This window comes from Camelus bactrianus, chromosome X (assembly GCF_048773025.1).
Source record: "Camelus bactrianus isolate YW-2024 breed Bactrian camel chromosome X, ASM4877302v1, whole genome shotgun sequence".
NCBI lineage: Eukaryota > Metazoa > Chordata > Mammalia > Artiodactyla > Camelidae > Camelus > Camelus bactrianus.
Window position 1 is genome coordinate 44558027 of NC_133575.1, and position 15981 is coordinate 44574007.

General features: G+C 38.9%; 1 protein-coding gene and 1 long non-coding RNA gene across 4 annotated transcripts in view; both read left to right on the forward strand.

Annotated features, from left to right (window-relative positions):
- Positions 1–15981, forward strand: part of OPHN1 (oligophrenin 1) — a 586519-nt gene that overhangs the window by 565133 nt on the left and 5405 nt on the right. For all 3 annotated transcript variants that reach the window (XM_010973648.3, XM_010973647.3, XM_045509198.2), the window contains exons 22-23: positions 10832–10997; positions 12082–12132. In XM_010973648.3, coding sequence (XP_010971950.1) covers positions 10832–10997; positions 12082–12132 — 217 coding nt within the window. The remainder of the gene's footprint in view (positions 1–10831; positions 10998–12081; positions 12133–15981) is intronic.
- Positions 786–10821, forward strand: LOC141576346 (uncharacterized). The gene is made up of 3 exons (XR_012504701.1): positions 786–4503; positions 4864–5004; positions 7964–10821. It is a non-coding gene; the product is annotated as an uncharacterized LOC141576346 (long non-coding RNA).

The following is a 15981-nucleotide window of genomic DNA, read 5'->3' on the forward strand; positions in this document are numbered from 1 at the left end:
CTGTAATTTTATGTATGTGTTATCCTTGTCTGCTTTTTGGTATCAATCAGGGTAATGTTTGCCTTGTAAAATGAGTTAGGAAGTGTTCCCTCCTCTTTAATTTTTAAGAAGAGATTGAGAAGGATAGGTATTAAATTTTCTTTGAATATTTGGTAAAATTCACCTGTCTGGTTTTAGACTTTTGTTTGGGGGAGTTTTTTGATTACTGTTTTAATCTCTTTACTGGTGCTCAGTCTATTCAGACTTTCTATTTCTTCATGATTCAGTCTTGGAAGTTTGTGATTCTAAGAATTTGTCCATTTTTTCTAGGTTGGCTAATTTGTTGGCATATAGCTGATCATAATTTTTTCTTATAATTATTTGTATTTCTGTACCATCTGTTATTATTTTTCCTTTTTCATTTTTGATTGTATTTATCAGAGCCTTCTCTATTTTTTTCTTAGTGTCTAGCTAAAAGTTTGTTAATTTTGTTTATCTTTTTAAAGAACCAGCTCTTAGTTTCAATGAACTTTTTTATGTCTTTTTGGTCTCTATTTCATTTGTTTCCACTCTGATATTTATTATTTCCTTCCTTGTACTGACTTTAGGCTTCATCTTTCCCCAGTTCATTTACATGCAAGGTTAGATTGTTTCTTGGGATTTATTTCTTATTTCTTGATGTAGGCGTGTTGTTATAAACTTCACTCCTAGTACCACTTTTGCTGCATCCCATACATTTTGGTATGTTGTATTTTCATTTTCATTTGGCTTCAGGTAATTTTGGATTTCTCCTTTGATTTCTTTGTTGTCCCAATAGTTGTTCAGTAGCATGTTGTTCATTCTCCACACATTTGTGTTTTTCCATCTTTCTTGTGATTGACTACTACTTTCATTGCATTGTGATTGGAAAAGATGCCTAATGTGATGTCAATTTTCTTGAATTTATTGTTTTGTGTACTAACATATGGTCTATTCTTGAGAATGTTCCATATGCACTTGAGAGTATGTATTCTGCTACATTTGGAGGGAATGTTCTGTACAAATCTATCAACTTCATCTGGTCTACTGTTTCATTTAAGACTGCTGTTTCCTTGTTGACTTTCTTTATGGGTGATATATCCATTGATGTAAGTGGGGTGTTCAAGTCCCCTATGATTATTGTGTTGCCATCAGTTTCTCCCTTTAGGTTTGTTAATAATTGCTTTGTATATTTTGGTACTCCTACTCTAGGTGTATTATACTTGTCATTTATTAAGTATCTGCTATGTTCCTGGCACTGTATTAGGTACTAGAATACTATTTCTGATCCTAACAGTCTTACTGTGAAGAAAGTATTATTATTGTTTTTATTTCTACTAGGAAACTGATCCTCCTAAAGCTAAAATTACTTGCCAAAGGTTCATGGCTAGTAGCTGGCAAATATGGGATCTAAGTCTTAGCAAGTCTGGCAGGCACCAAAGCCTGTGTTCTTTCCAAAAAGGCTGAACTATCACTTTACCCTCCTATAAGAAGCTTTGAATCTGTGAACTATTGTTTTTTCACTCTTACTTTCCAGGCTAGTAGAAATAGACAGCAAAGGGACACAACTTCTGGGGAACTATGGACTTTTTAAATAACAAATTACAAATTCAAGATGTGGCTGACTTCTGTAGTTTAATCAGCTACTAGATATGGAGACTCATGTTGGGAGGTTGAAGCTAACACAAAGGGGATTTGGGGGGATATAATTCTATGAAGAAAGAATATGGACTTTGATATCAAAAAAGCTTAGATCCAAATTCTGACTCTTATTTTCTAGCTAGATAACCTTCTAAAAATGTGCCTTATACTTTATGTTCTGTCCTGTTCCCAAAAAAAGATTTAAGGCTTTTAAAAATATTAAAAAAAAATAAGAACTTAAAAGTAGTAATAATAATTACTGTGTGCCTGGCCCATTTCTAAGTATTGAGGATGTAAGATTGAATAAGACATATAGGGTCCCTATCCTCTTTAGGTTTATATCAGGGCTTAGCCAACTATAGCTTAGAATTTGTTGAAATTTCAAAAGAAAAATAATATGTCGTGACTCATGAAAATTATATGAAATTCAATTTTCTGTGTCCATAAGTGGAAACATGCCCCTACATTTACATATTGTCTAGAGCTGATTTCATATTACAACAGCAGAATTGAATAATGTCAATAGAGACTTTATGGCTGTCCAAACCTAAAATATCAACTATCTCATGCTTTAAAGAAAAAAGTTTGCTGACCTCTGCCTTAGTGTACAGGCAAGAAAAAATGAGGCCAAGGAAGGAAAAAGATAGTTTAGTAGGCAGATGGAAAGAATGGAGGTAGTACATAAAATGTTTGCCCTGAAGCCCTTACACACTTGCTGGAGCAGTGTCACAGATTTGGTTCCAAGGTTTCTAGAGAAAACAAAAGCAAGAAGAACTTAATGGTTATATAATTCCACTTAAGGTAACAGCAAGCCAGTTATTCAGGTAAAGCACAACTCTTCTGTTTTTGAGGCCAGAGAATGCTTCTAAGAAGCATTTTTTTCCCATGGACTGTTACATAAAACAACCTCAGTATGGGCTTATGGTATTATGTCAGAGCACAATTCAATACAACTGTTCTATGGGGGTCTGATAAGATTTCCACCAAGTAATTGACTCTAAACTCTCTGGCCTGACACACTGATACATCTGTATGATTACAATTAAGTTATTTAACTTCTTTGCATCTTGATTTCCATATCTGCAAATGGGAGAAATAGTTCACCTCTCCAAATTATTGCCAGGGTTAAAAAGAATAACACATAAAATATCTGCTATATAATCAATATTCAAATGTTATTAATTCCCTCCACTTGCAATCCTCCCTCTAAGATTTGCCTCTTCTGGGAACTAGCCAAGTAAGGCCAGACTTCTGTGTAGACAACTGCTTCAATTTATAAGTCATATATTGACCTTCACATCAATCTGGGTCAATTGAGTAACTCAACCTATATTCATCACAGTAAAGTTTGTCTTGCCTGTCACCAAGCCTTGGGGTCAGTCAGATCTTTTCAGCTCAGCACACAAAGTAACTTAGCCCTCCCTATCAGTTCTGCCTTCACCATCTTCTGCTGCAAAGTTAAATCCCAGTGGCATTCCACTCTTCCCCTTCCTCCACAGTCCTGCCTCAGGCTGCTGGCGGCAGCTGCTCTGATCTAATTGTTTCAGTTAATGTAAGTACTGATTTGACTGTCCCATATCAGCCATACTATCTAAATCTTGGCCACAGCATTGCCTGGTTTTGCTTTCTGCCTTAAATCAGTTAACTACAGTCTAGTGTTATGCAGGTTTATTCAAAGATACATGCCTCCAGCCTCATCTACAGAAAACAGAACTGAGGGAGTACTTCTGGTCTTGGTGAAGAATTAGCCAAACCTCTGGTGTAGTTGCCTCTTTGAACCTTGTCCACCCTCACCTCCTCACCTCTCACTCCCTCCCTTCCCGCCCCCTCCAGTGATACATTCCAGGCATCAGAACAGATAGCAAGCAAGAGCTGTAAAAATCTCTGATCCTGAGTTACAACTGATAGTTGTTAACCCCAAGTTCTAGCCCACATCCTGAAAAGCAGTGTCAGAGGGAGGGAGCTGTCACCTCAGCTGACCCACTCTGCACCTTGTTGTTGTCACTTAAATTCAGCTCCATGTTCAGAGCTTTGCCTGTTATCCTGAGGGTTAATGCACAGGTCTCATTGCTTTAGTGATACCACTGTGCCACTGTCCTATCCCCCATCTTCACCCCTAGCATTGATCGAACATTTGAATGGACTTGATGTTCTCAACATTTTTTCTTAGTAATTAAACATAGCAAAAACAAGTTGCATGTTAAATTGCTTTGTTCCATGGCAGTCACCTTTATAATAAAATCAATATTGTTCGCTGATGTAATTTTGTCAAGGGCCCTTTTCTTTTCCAGACATGGAACTGGATACATCTCTTCTTCTATTGCATCTAATCTTTGTGGTATGCCTATGAGATAGGTTTTATTTCCCATTTCACAGATGAAGAAATGAGGCTCAGAGAAGTGAAACAACTTGCCCAGAGTCACCCACATTGATGGGGAGATGGGGTTTGAATCTCGGCTCCCTGGGTATCATGTTCTTTTTTATTAAGTAGCTTTAGTGACCTTCCTCTTTCTGTTTTCTGAGAAGCATTCACTGTTGGAGGAGCAAAATGATATAAGCCAAATTCCCTGCCATCCTTTGATGTTACTGCCTTTTACCAAGTCTGGCTTTGGAAAGGACATTTGTGCAGCTTCAACAAAGAACCTTAGGGCTTCCTTTTAGGGAATGGAGAAGAAGGACATCTATTTACATGTATTTGTTCATTTATTCAGGCATAGTGATATGCAGTGGGAGAGACAAAGATGAAAGGCCATGGTTCCTGTCCTCCAAAAGTTCATGGTGAGGCTGGCATGTAAGCAACCAGTCCTAGTCCGGTGTGATCCGTGATCTATTGGGAATGAGAAGAAATTTCACTGGGAGCATGGGGTAAAGAGCCCTTCACTCTGTCTGAGATTCTGGGATAAAAGTGGAGAATACATCCACTGTGGGACATACAGGATTAAGACCCTCTGTCTTAATTGGGAAGAAAAGATGGCCTTCTAGTGGCATAGTCTTGAGCTTGGAGAAAGTGTGCTTGTAAGGCCCTGCTCAGCCACAGGGCCATCAATTCTCCACTGGGTTAACTAATGCTATGAGTGGCATTTGCATCAGCACTAAAAGTATTAGGCACAGACTTGCTCTTGCAGTAATGAGCTGTACTGGCCATTATCCATATTTTTGTTTTTGGACTCATTATGCTTTTAATAATCTACTATGTTTGGTTTTCATTCTCTGTCTTTCCTGAAGCCTAACCCAAGTTGATCCACAAGGATAATTAGTGCCTAAAGGAGATGAGCAAGGAGGAGTTTCATAGAAAGAAATTGATGATTTTAGAAAACTGGGGGAATCTACAGGAGGAAACAATCTCCTCTTACTCCGTGCCCTCAGGTAGGGTATAGATTGGTATAAAAAAAGGTGGGAGAAACTTGCTTAAGGTTGAAGACTGATGGTCATCATGTCCTAAGAAATCTACAGAAGCTAAGATGTTTTGATTATGGTCATTTGATAGAGAATGGGGAGGGAAGGAACAGGTTGGCTGGAGAGGGAAGTCAAATTTAGAGTAAAAGTCAGGTTGTGGACCAAGGTTAAAAAGAAATGAAAATGAAGTAAAATTTGGTAGAAAGATCAGAGGCTCAGAAGTCTTAGTGGAGTTACACATATGACTTAAGCTCAGAGTCTCCCAGAAGTGAGTCTGAATCCTGGCTCTGCCTCATCCAAGTTGTGGGACCTTGGGCAAGTCACAACCTCTCTGAGCCTTAGTTTTCTAGTTTGTAAAGTGAAGGTAATATATGGGATCACTGTAACGGTGAAATGAAGTGTCTATGGACTTGGCACATAATGAGTACTCAGTAAAAGATAACAGTCATTTTGCTTTTATGGGAGGCTAATTACTAGCTACATGATCTTAGTTTGGTACACTTCACTTCTTTGAGCCAGTTTTCTTAACTGTAAGTGGGGACAATGCCTGTACAGCAGGCAAGGTTTTTGTGGGGATTAAATAAGATTAGGTATACAAATCATCTGGTAACATAATAGAAGTTAAAAAAAATAATAGTGCTACAAGGTGGGTAACAACCTCTCAGGAAATGGCAGGTATAGAAGATGGTAGATGTTTACTCTTTTATATTCTAGAGCCTATGAGAAGCCTCGAGCTTCAAATATTGATGTCATAAAAGAGCTCAGAGATGCTCTTTCCACCCTCAACCTATCACTGACCATGCTAAACATGGAGAAAGAGGAGGGCCATTGTTGAAGGAAAGGGACAAGGAAGGATTCTTGGCCATCCTACAAAGACCAGCTCAAGTGGTATTCCCTCCATGATGTCTTTTGACGACCCTGCCCCAGGGAACTCTCTTTTACCTCACTTCTTTTGACACCCAAGTTTGGCCCTCTAATGTGGATGCTGAATTGCAATATTCACATTTATTTCCCATGAGTGTGACTTCATTCTCCAACTCAGTTTTAAGCCCCTGGATGGCAAAGTCTAGGTCAGATCATTTGTGTGCATCTCTTGTGAGAGCATAAGGCTGGGCACAAAAGCCCTCAAGAAACACCCAGTATATTGAGCGCCTTTCAATCTAGGTTTTAGAATAGCCCTGAAATTTTTGTATGTTATGTTTGTGTGTATCACAGATGGCACAAATGGGGACATCAAAAGGGAAAGCTTTTTCTATTGTCCTTCTAATGATCTGAGCTCCAGTTTTTTCTCAGTAATTATTTATTGAATACTAGTTACATGAAAAGCAACTTACTGAATGCAGAGATGAATCCCACCTGAATCTTGCTCTCAAGTTGCTCCATTCTAATAGGAAAGATAGAGCCACAAAAACAGAGCCTTGATTCAAAGTGCAAGGTGACTAGTGTTATATGAGTCAGAGAAAGGAACTTGGAACATATTAGGTTTCCCATAGATATGGCACTTAAGCTGAGTCTTGATGGGTGATACAAATCTGGGCATATAAAATTAGAGAAAAGGACATCTGGGAAAGAGATGATTAATTGTAAGGCATGTACATGGAACAAGAAAGAATACTGTTGGTATGGACTATAAGATATGTGAAGAGGAATGGTGAAAACGTAGATCAGAAAGATTAGTTGAAGCCAAATGGAAGGAGGTAGTGAATTCCAGGTTAAAAAAAAGTTTAAGTTTATTCTGCAGGCAATAGGGGGCTATGAAATCTAAATCTAACTATTATCTGTCAGTCTATCTGTCAGGAGATTTTTTTGTTGGTGGTGATGGGGTAGGAAATTAGGTTTATTTATTTATTTAAATGGAGGCACTGATAATTGAACCCAAGGCCTTGTGCATGCTAAGCATATGCTCTACCACTGAGCTATGCCCTCCCCCCAGGAGATTTTTTTTCAAACTGGGTAAGTACATAATCACAACTGGCTTCTAGAGTATTTCAGTGTAGCATATAAAAGTCAGTAGGCCAAGATATAGGTCTACAGACTTATATCATGGATCCATTGATTTGGAAAATAGTCCAAGTCCACATTGTACAGGTAGAGAAGTGATCTTCTCAAAGTCACCCAGCAAGTTAGTTTTAGTATTAAGACTGGAATCTAAGTCTCTTGACTCCCAGCTACTATTACTCTTCCATCCTTGCCTCCTCAGTTTGAGACTGTGATTTTACTATGGCAAATTACAGGCAGGAGAGAAAAACACTGGGGTCTTTCAATGAAGAAATTCCTTTGCTGCTACTTCAAAGTTTGACTTGTAATCAATCATCAAGTTGTAGATCCCAATAAAGAGCCTGGGGGGATGCAAGGTTAATGACCTTTGTTTTCCAAGGTCTTGGGTTGATATCTATTTGGATGTGACTGCAACTTGGAAATGAATGGGTTTCATGCTTTAATGAGTGTCATTTGGCTCTCTCATCAAAGGAAGCAATAGCCTTAGGATGGACACAGCTTCAGGTAGAAATGTTTTCTGCCTCTGTAGCATGTGCTTCCCATCCAACACCCCCTCCAGCAACCAGTTGAAATGGAACAATATTGTCTGCTGTTATAATCTGATCTGCATTGAGCAAGCAGCATCATGTGGCCTAGTGGTTCTCAACTCTGGCTATACATAACATCACCTAGGGAACTTTTAAAAATACCCATGCCCAGATCCTACCCCAGTCAATCAAACTAGAATCTCTGAGGATGGGTCCCAGGTACTGTATGATCTTACTGTTTCCAGTGTGTAGCCAGGGTTGAGAACCACTGGTACTTGGGATTGCATGGGCTTCAGAAATCAGATGGACCTGAGTCTGTTGCCAATGAACTGTGAGGTTATGTCTCATTTCTGTGTCTCTGTATTATCCACTATAGAATAGGCATAATACTTTTTATCTTTCAGGGTTTTGGCCAATGTTAAATGAGAATATATGAATAAAGTACTGAATATAGTATCACAGTACCTGGAACAGAACAGGTGTTCCATAAAAAGGTAGCTAAAGTTTTTACCAGTTATTTTATTACCATTATTATTATAATTTATCATTTTTTTATATTACTACTAATAACAGCAAAACAGCAGACACTGGGAAGAATAGTGGATGCAGAAATGGGAGCTATGGGTTTCAGTCCTCACTCTACCACTTAGACCTAACTATGTGGTTGTGGATGAGTGAGTTCACCTTTCTGAACCTTAGTTTCCTTCTCTGTAAAATGAAGAAAGTAAGACCCATCTACTATTCTTTCCTATGAAGCTTATTGTTAACCTTAAATAGTTACCTGGTAGAGTGCTTTGAACAGTATAGCATATGTTAGAAAAATCAGATTATTATTATAATTTTGGTCATTTTTCTCAGCTGCATTTCTGTGTACCCCACCTGTTGCTAAGGGGAATGGTGTGTTGAGAAATGTAAGATACAGTCCAGATGGAGATACAGAATTTATATGTGTGTAAATGAATAGTACTTGGTTCATACCTCCATTAGAACACCAATTGTGCTGTATTATCATTATCCCTTTTCATGTCTGTCTCCCTCACCAGAATGACTAGATGGAGGAATTTAAAGACCCCACACAGCAATATTTGAGTGCTTATATGGATGGAAGTTACCTATGCCAGCTGGAGTGTTCAAAGGAGTGATATTTGAGTTGAGTGTTGAGGGACAGTTACAATACAAATAAGACATGAATACAGGGACATATATTGGGCAAGAAGCCAGACAGAACTTAGTTATCCCTGCTGTATGGTACACACTCTCTATCAGCCATCTAATTTAGCCCTTACAATCACCTTGTAAGGAGGAGTTATACACATTTCACAGATGAATAACTTGGTGGTCAAAGAGTTGAAAAAGCTGCTTAGGGTCCCATATCTTGGAAGTAGCAGAACAAAGCCTCAAAACCAGGTCTACCCAACTTCACACTCTGTAATTTCCACACTATAGCATACTATCTCACCTAGAATTAAGAGTCAAGGGCTTACTTTGATTAGCCATTGAGAAGTTCAGTTTAACTAAAGTAGAGCTGGTAGTTAAGGTCTAGTGTTTTTGCCTGGGTTGATAATCTGGGACCAGCTCATAGAAGACCTTAAATTTATGTTAAGAAGTTTGAACTTTATCCTGTACATTTTATAGTCACTGGAAAAATCTTTATGGAGGAGAAAAACAATGTGAAAATACTTAAGGTAAATTTTACAACAGTATTATATGGATTAAAGTTAATATTATTTACATTTATCTTAAAAAGTTTTGTCAGATAAAATTTAATTAATATTGAGATTTACTGATAAAAATTGAATGAATATCAAGATCTACCAACACCTTCACATAGTTGCACATGTGTCTGTTTCCATGTGGTGTTCATCAAGACATGAACAGTTTTTGTGGATTTGTTTTCACTTAATATTATTTTATATGCCTGTATATTTTTGACATAGCCCAAATCCTTGTTAATTCACACTTCATATACATTGGTCAAACACTTACAAGAATTGAGTTGTTTGCTTATTAGCCTTTGTGGTTGAGTCTGGATTTTTGCTGTTAAGAAGCATGTTTTTGTGCCAACTGTTTTCCTTTTTTTTTCTTTTGGGTTAATTTATTTGGGCCTGTTCCCCAAAATGAATCGACTGGATCAACAAGCATGAACAGTCTCATATGTATGATTCACATTTCATCCACATTGTTCTAGAATTCTTGATGGCTATCTAGATCGAATAAACCCAATGCATCTGTTTCATGATACTCTTGCCAGAATCATTTTATTACAAAATTATGTGAATTAATTTTGTACTGACTGACCTGGAAACTAGACACATAGAGACAGGAGGGCGAGTTAGGAAACTGTTACACAATAGTCAAGGCCTAAGTGAAAGGGCTTGAGTTTTGGTGATGATGAATTGAACAAATTCAAATTCATCATCAAGCATTGAGTAAGTACCTACTATGTGCCAGGCTAAGTACTCAACATATTAGTACCTACGTAAATCTTCTCACTATCTCTGTAAGACAATATATTATTGGTCTTGATGATATAGTTGAAGAAAGTGAGACTTAGCAAATAGATATGATATACTCTAGGTCATACAAACAGGAAGTTCTAGAGCTGGGATTCAAACATAGGCTTTCTCTAGGGCTAACTGCTGGAAGCATTTTTTTTTTCTAAATCCAGAGTTGTTAGTGACCAAAAAAAAAAATAGGTAGTATTCTATTATACACACACATACACACAGACACACATACATATATGTATATATATACACCACAAGGTCCTACTGTATAGCGCAGGGAACTGTATTCAGTATCTTCTAGTAACCTATAATGAAAAAGATTGTGAAATATGTCATTCTAGCCTCCAAAACTATGAGAAATAAATTCCTGTTGTTTAAGCCACCCAGTCTGTGGTATTTTGTTATGGCAGCCCTAGCCAACTATTACAGCACCATACAGCAAAAATGAAATTAGTGCATATAAAACCTTATGAGATAAACAGCAAGTTTCTACTGTATAGCACAGGGAACTATATTCAATATCTTGTAGTAACCTATAATGAAAAAGAATATGAAAAGGAATATATGCATATATATGTATGACTGAAACATTATGCTGTTCAACAGAAATTGACAGAACATTGTAAACTGACTATACTTCAATTAAAAAAAAAGAAATAGGGGCCAAGGGAGGTAGCCCAGATAATTCCAGTATTGAGTACCTTCTCAGGGGTAGTGTTCCACTTGGCTAACTATCCAAGTTCTTTTTGTTCTTCTTTCTTGCAGGAGACCCTGACAATTTCAGCAAATTGCGTCCTCCAGGAGAAAAGCCAACCATCATCCGCCCCCCTGTGAGGCCTCCAGACCCTCCCTACCGGGCAGCTACTCCGCAGAAACCAGAACCAAAGCCAGATATTGTAGCTGGCAATGCAGGGGAAATCCCATCTTCCGTGTAAGTAGAGTTGTTTTTCAACCTTGACCTAAGGCCCATCTTAGGCCACCAGGAATGCTCTCAGGATCACCATTATGATTGTGAAGTGTGTACAGAGCACAACTCTGGAGCATTATTAACTTCAGAGTCTAGGGAACTGGCACAGACCAGTCCTGTTCAAAGTATTCTACCCAACACTTATGGCTGAGAGGTATTTCCTAAAGCTGAAGAGTTTAAACCTTGTGCCTGATAGGAGACCCATTTTTCTTAGCTGCCCTGATCTGTGTAGGGTGATAAGATTACTTGCTGTCTTCATGCTTCCTTGGCTCTGGAATATATATATTATTTTCTTCTTATTACTACTGGTTTTAAAAGTAATTCAATAAACAGATTTGTTCTTTTTACTTGGGCTTTGAGGCTTTCTTTTTAAGAGAAGGCATGATTTTTAAAAATCTTGACTCGGTTGTCTCAAATTCTCCAGAGGGCCTCTTGCAAGGTAGGAGCAGAGCTGATGTCCAGCAGACATTCCTGAGGCTAGGCCCCAAGCCCAGGAACCAGGGATAGAGCAGCTCAGGTGGGGCAACCTCAGCTCTCAGGGAAAAGCCTTGCTTGGGCACAAAACTAGCCTGGCTGCCTTCTCCTCAGCCAGTGCCTGGGACCCCTCAGTGTACCACTTCTTGGTGTTCCTTTTTTCTCATGTCTCTTGTTTTCCATAATTGTAAAATTGGGGAAATAAGAGAAACAAAGCCTCCACCATTTGGACTAATTACCTGTGTATTTACAAAATGCCAAAAATTATCCTCTGAAAACAAGAACTTGTTTCACTTTTTTCCCCAGGAGTAACCTGAATGGGCAATATACATAAACTATTCTGAACCAATGGGACACAGAGGGTATCAGCCATATCTTTGGGGGTGCCTATGGTCATTGAGACATTTCACATTCTGATATTTTGGTTTTCCTCAGCCCCAGGTCCTTTGCAAGTTAAGGCAGAGCCTGGCATCAGAGGCCCATCTTGTTCACTTTTTCTGTCCTTTCCATTGGCCATTGGTTTTCACATGTATTTCAGACCAACTCATGGGACTTGGTTGGCTTCTGTTTGCAGGGTGGCTTCCAGGACCAGGTTCTTTGAAACAGCGTCCCGGAAAACAGGAAGGTAAGACATGTAGGTGACAGGAGAGAAACCAAATCACTTTTTAGTAAATACATCATGAGCATGTCATTTGCTTTCTTACATTCTCTTTTGCTGTTTCTCTGTAGCTCTGTCTCTGTCTCTCTGTGTTGACTGTCTTTTTTCCTTCCTCTCCCACAACTCTGTCTCCCTGTCTCTCACCCTGTGTCTCTGTCTGTCTCTGTACCTGTGTGTCTCTCTGTCATTCTATTTGTCTCACATACCGTTTCTTTCTCTGTGTCTGTAATTCTCAGTCTCTTTCTGTCTCTCTGTGTTTTTCCACTTATGTCCCTGGTTCTGTCTTTGTCTCTCTCTGTCTCCCTATCTCTTTCACTCTTTTTCTGTCTCACTTTCTTTGTCTGTCTCTTTATCTGCTGTCTCTTTGCCTCTCTGACTCTGTTTTTCCATCTCTTTCTCTCTCTCTCTCTGTTTTTCTCTCTCTCTCTTCCCCACGTACACACACACACACATACACACAGAGTACTCACATGCCAAATAGTATTGCAAAAACTTGAAGCTCAATGTAGGTGTTATTTTTAATCCCTTTTTTATTGAAGAATAGTCAGTTTACAATGTTGTGTAAATTTCTGGTGCACAGTATAATGTTTCAGTCATACATGTACATACATATATTCCTTTTCATATTCTTTTTCATTATAGGTTACTACAGGATACTGAATATAGTTCCCTGTGCTATACAGTATAAACTTGTTTATATATTTTACATACAGTAGTTAGTATCTGCAAAACTCTAACTTCCAATTTATCCCTTTTTTGTTAGTTTACTTATTTAGATCCTATTATATTCTAAAAGGATAACTGACAGGAATATATAGAATGTAATACTCTAACATAAACAGCCTTAGAAGAAGCATAGCCCTCATTTCAAAGATAAACATTAGACTTAGGTGGTTGTTTTCAAACTGGCTGCACATATAAATCACATGGAAAATTTAGAGGGAAAATAAAATGAACACAGATTTATTTTATGTTCTAGACCCACTAAAATAGAATCTTCAAGAGTAACGTTTGAGAATCTGTTTTTTCTATTGTTGTTGTTTTGTTTCCTTCCTTCCTTTCCTCCTTCCTTCCTGTTGTTTTTAAAATTCCTTAAGTGCTGGTACAGACTTTTCAAGGCCTGTCATTTGGGACTGTTTAGACTAGAACACCTGGAGAAATGAAAGCTTAGCCTTCAGGGACTCTTCTGTGAGTTTACTCCATGTCACTTACCAGAGGGTTTGAAATTGTGCTTCCTGATGGGTAACAGGAGTGTAAGTCTTCCAGGTAGTCAGTTAAAAGCAGAACAATGCACCTTTCCCAGCAGTGCAGCTGGGATAGATTTGACATCATCTAGTTAAAACTGTGGGACCTGACTTACCAGGACATGATTCTGAACAGAAAGTCACCCTAGTTCAGCTTGGCAGTCAGCCACAGGGAACCCTAGGCTGGGCCAAATTCTCCTTAGACAATAATTTACCATTTATTCTACCATAACATATGAAAGAGAGGTCAAAGTCCCAGATTTCTCTTACTGATAGAATGAAGATAAAGTTTTCACTTAGGAAATTTTTTAAAGAAAGCTTAATCAAATACTTACCTTGAGAAGAAAAGAAAGAAAAACAAAGAGAGAGAGAGGGAGAGAGAGAGAGAGAGAGAGAGAGAGATCTTAATATTCCTAACAAAGTATACACTATGAGCAGGACTACTTCCCATTCCTGGTGTCCCTTCCTCCCTCCATAGGATAACCATATGAAAAATAAATACCAAGGAAATAGCATGATGCGAACTAGAATTAACAGAATGAACTGGGCATATCTAAAGGAAAGCTTTTTAGAGGAGGTAGTATCTGAACTGGGGATTGAAAGATGGATAGAATACACTGAAAAATGTAAGGGATTGATCTGTAACCTAGGACAGGGAACCAGAGCATCGAGAGGGAATATATACTAGGCATGAACAAAGTCCAGTAGAATCTTTAAGGCAGCCTGACTTCCAATAGGGAAACTATAGCCAAACTGGTATTGAAAGTTTGAAAAGAGATTAGTAACCACTGCCTGGGCTTTGTCACTTAGTGTTCAGGGAAGTCTTAGACTGACCACAAAATAGGGGGCTGTGGCCAAAGCAGGCACTTCCTATTTTCAGGCCTCTGGAACCTAGATTTAATCCTGTTCCATATCCCCAGATTCCACTTGGCAGGAGTTTGGGTAATATCAAAGTGGGTACACCTGTCCTCCAGTATATCATGAGCGACCTTCTTAGGTACCCACAGGTGCCTCCCACTCAGCCTCCACATAGGGAAAGCCCCCCTTCTGTCTAGGCACCCATTTTGTAACCACCACTTGCATCAGTACCTCTATGTGCCAGCTACTGGTCAAGACCCTCAGACTAGCCTCAGTCAGTCTCATCTCTCATATCAAATGAAAGTGACCTGTTTAACCTTGGCTCTGCCTCTTTTTGCTTCCCATCTGTACACCTGACTGCAACGTGACATTTGAATGACCTCACTTCTCATTCATCTAAATTTCACAATTGAAAAAATTCATAACTCCAGAGAAACTAATAAATGGCTCATCAAGAAGAGAAAGGAGGGGAAGACATTTCAGTAAGGCAGAATAGTTTCTGCAAAACAGGCTCATGAAGTGATTCGGGTTCCACTTTGGCTAGAATGTAGGGGTGAGAAGAGGGAAGCTTGACTGGAGGTGAGGCCAAGAAGATGGATTAGCACCAGATTGTAAAGGCCTTATATGACATACTAAGGAGTTTGATCTTTTCTCTTTAGTCTGTGGGGAGTCATGGAAGACTTTTAGGCATGACAGTACATATTCTGAGCTGCTCCAATTGTGAAAAAAAAAATTTGATGGTAATGAGGAAGGTAGTTGTGAGAATAGAGCCTGGAGGTAGGGAGACCAATTAAGAAGCTAATCATCCTAGCAAGAGTTGACGAGGCCCTGACCTATGGTATTGTCAGTAGGAATGGAATGGAAGGACAGATTTGAAGTTGAGTCAGTAAAACCTTGCTGAATTTTCAAACATGGAGTATTGGAGAAAGAGTAAGAGAGAGGGAAGTCTAATTTGGGCACTTAGCTGGATGGTAGCAAGAATCAATCATGAAAGAATAGGTTTTGTGGAAAATTGCTCTGCTCAATTTTGGACACAGTGTTTATGAGAACCCTGCAGGACATCCAGATCAAGGCATCCAGTGGGTAACTACAACTTAGCCTAGTAGTTGAGGCTGGACCTACATAGGGTTAGAGGTAGAACTGTTGAGCACAGCCATTGTACAAATTCATGGGGGCATTCACATATACTACAATGTGAATAGTAGCCTTTGAGGGGGTTCTTAGTATTTAATGGGGATTGAAATCATGGATGGGAATAAGATCACTCAGGGAGTCAGTGTAAATATACTTAAGAGAGAAGAGACAAAGAATGCTGAGGATATAGCTCTGGGGCCAGCTATTGTCTGGGATTTTCTGGCCACATTCTATGGGATTTGATTCTCCAGGATTGTCTCTTTCCTCCAACCATCCCCTGACAAAGCTACATTAAGACTGATCTAAGTACATCAAGATGCTGGGCAAGGCTGGTTTGATTGTCAAGGCAAAGGAGTATTCATTTTTCACATGGCATTTTCCCTCCCTCTTTGCCTTGCTCCCGTTTTAGATAATCACAGGATGTAGTCATTAGTCTTGACCCAATTTCTCTGGTCTTCTCTAGTCTCCCATAGTTTGGCATTCAAAGGATTGTGCTGGCATCTGAAAGATGCCTTTGTTTCTGGGGGACTGGGCTCTTTAAGTCTGCCAGAGAGGTATATAAGCAGCATATAAGCATGGA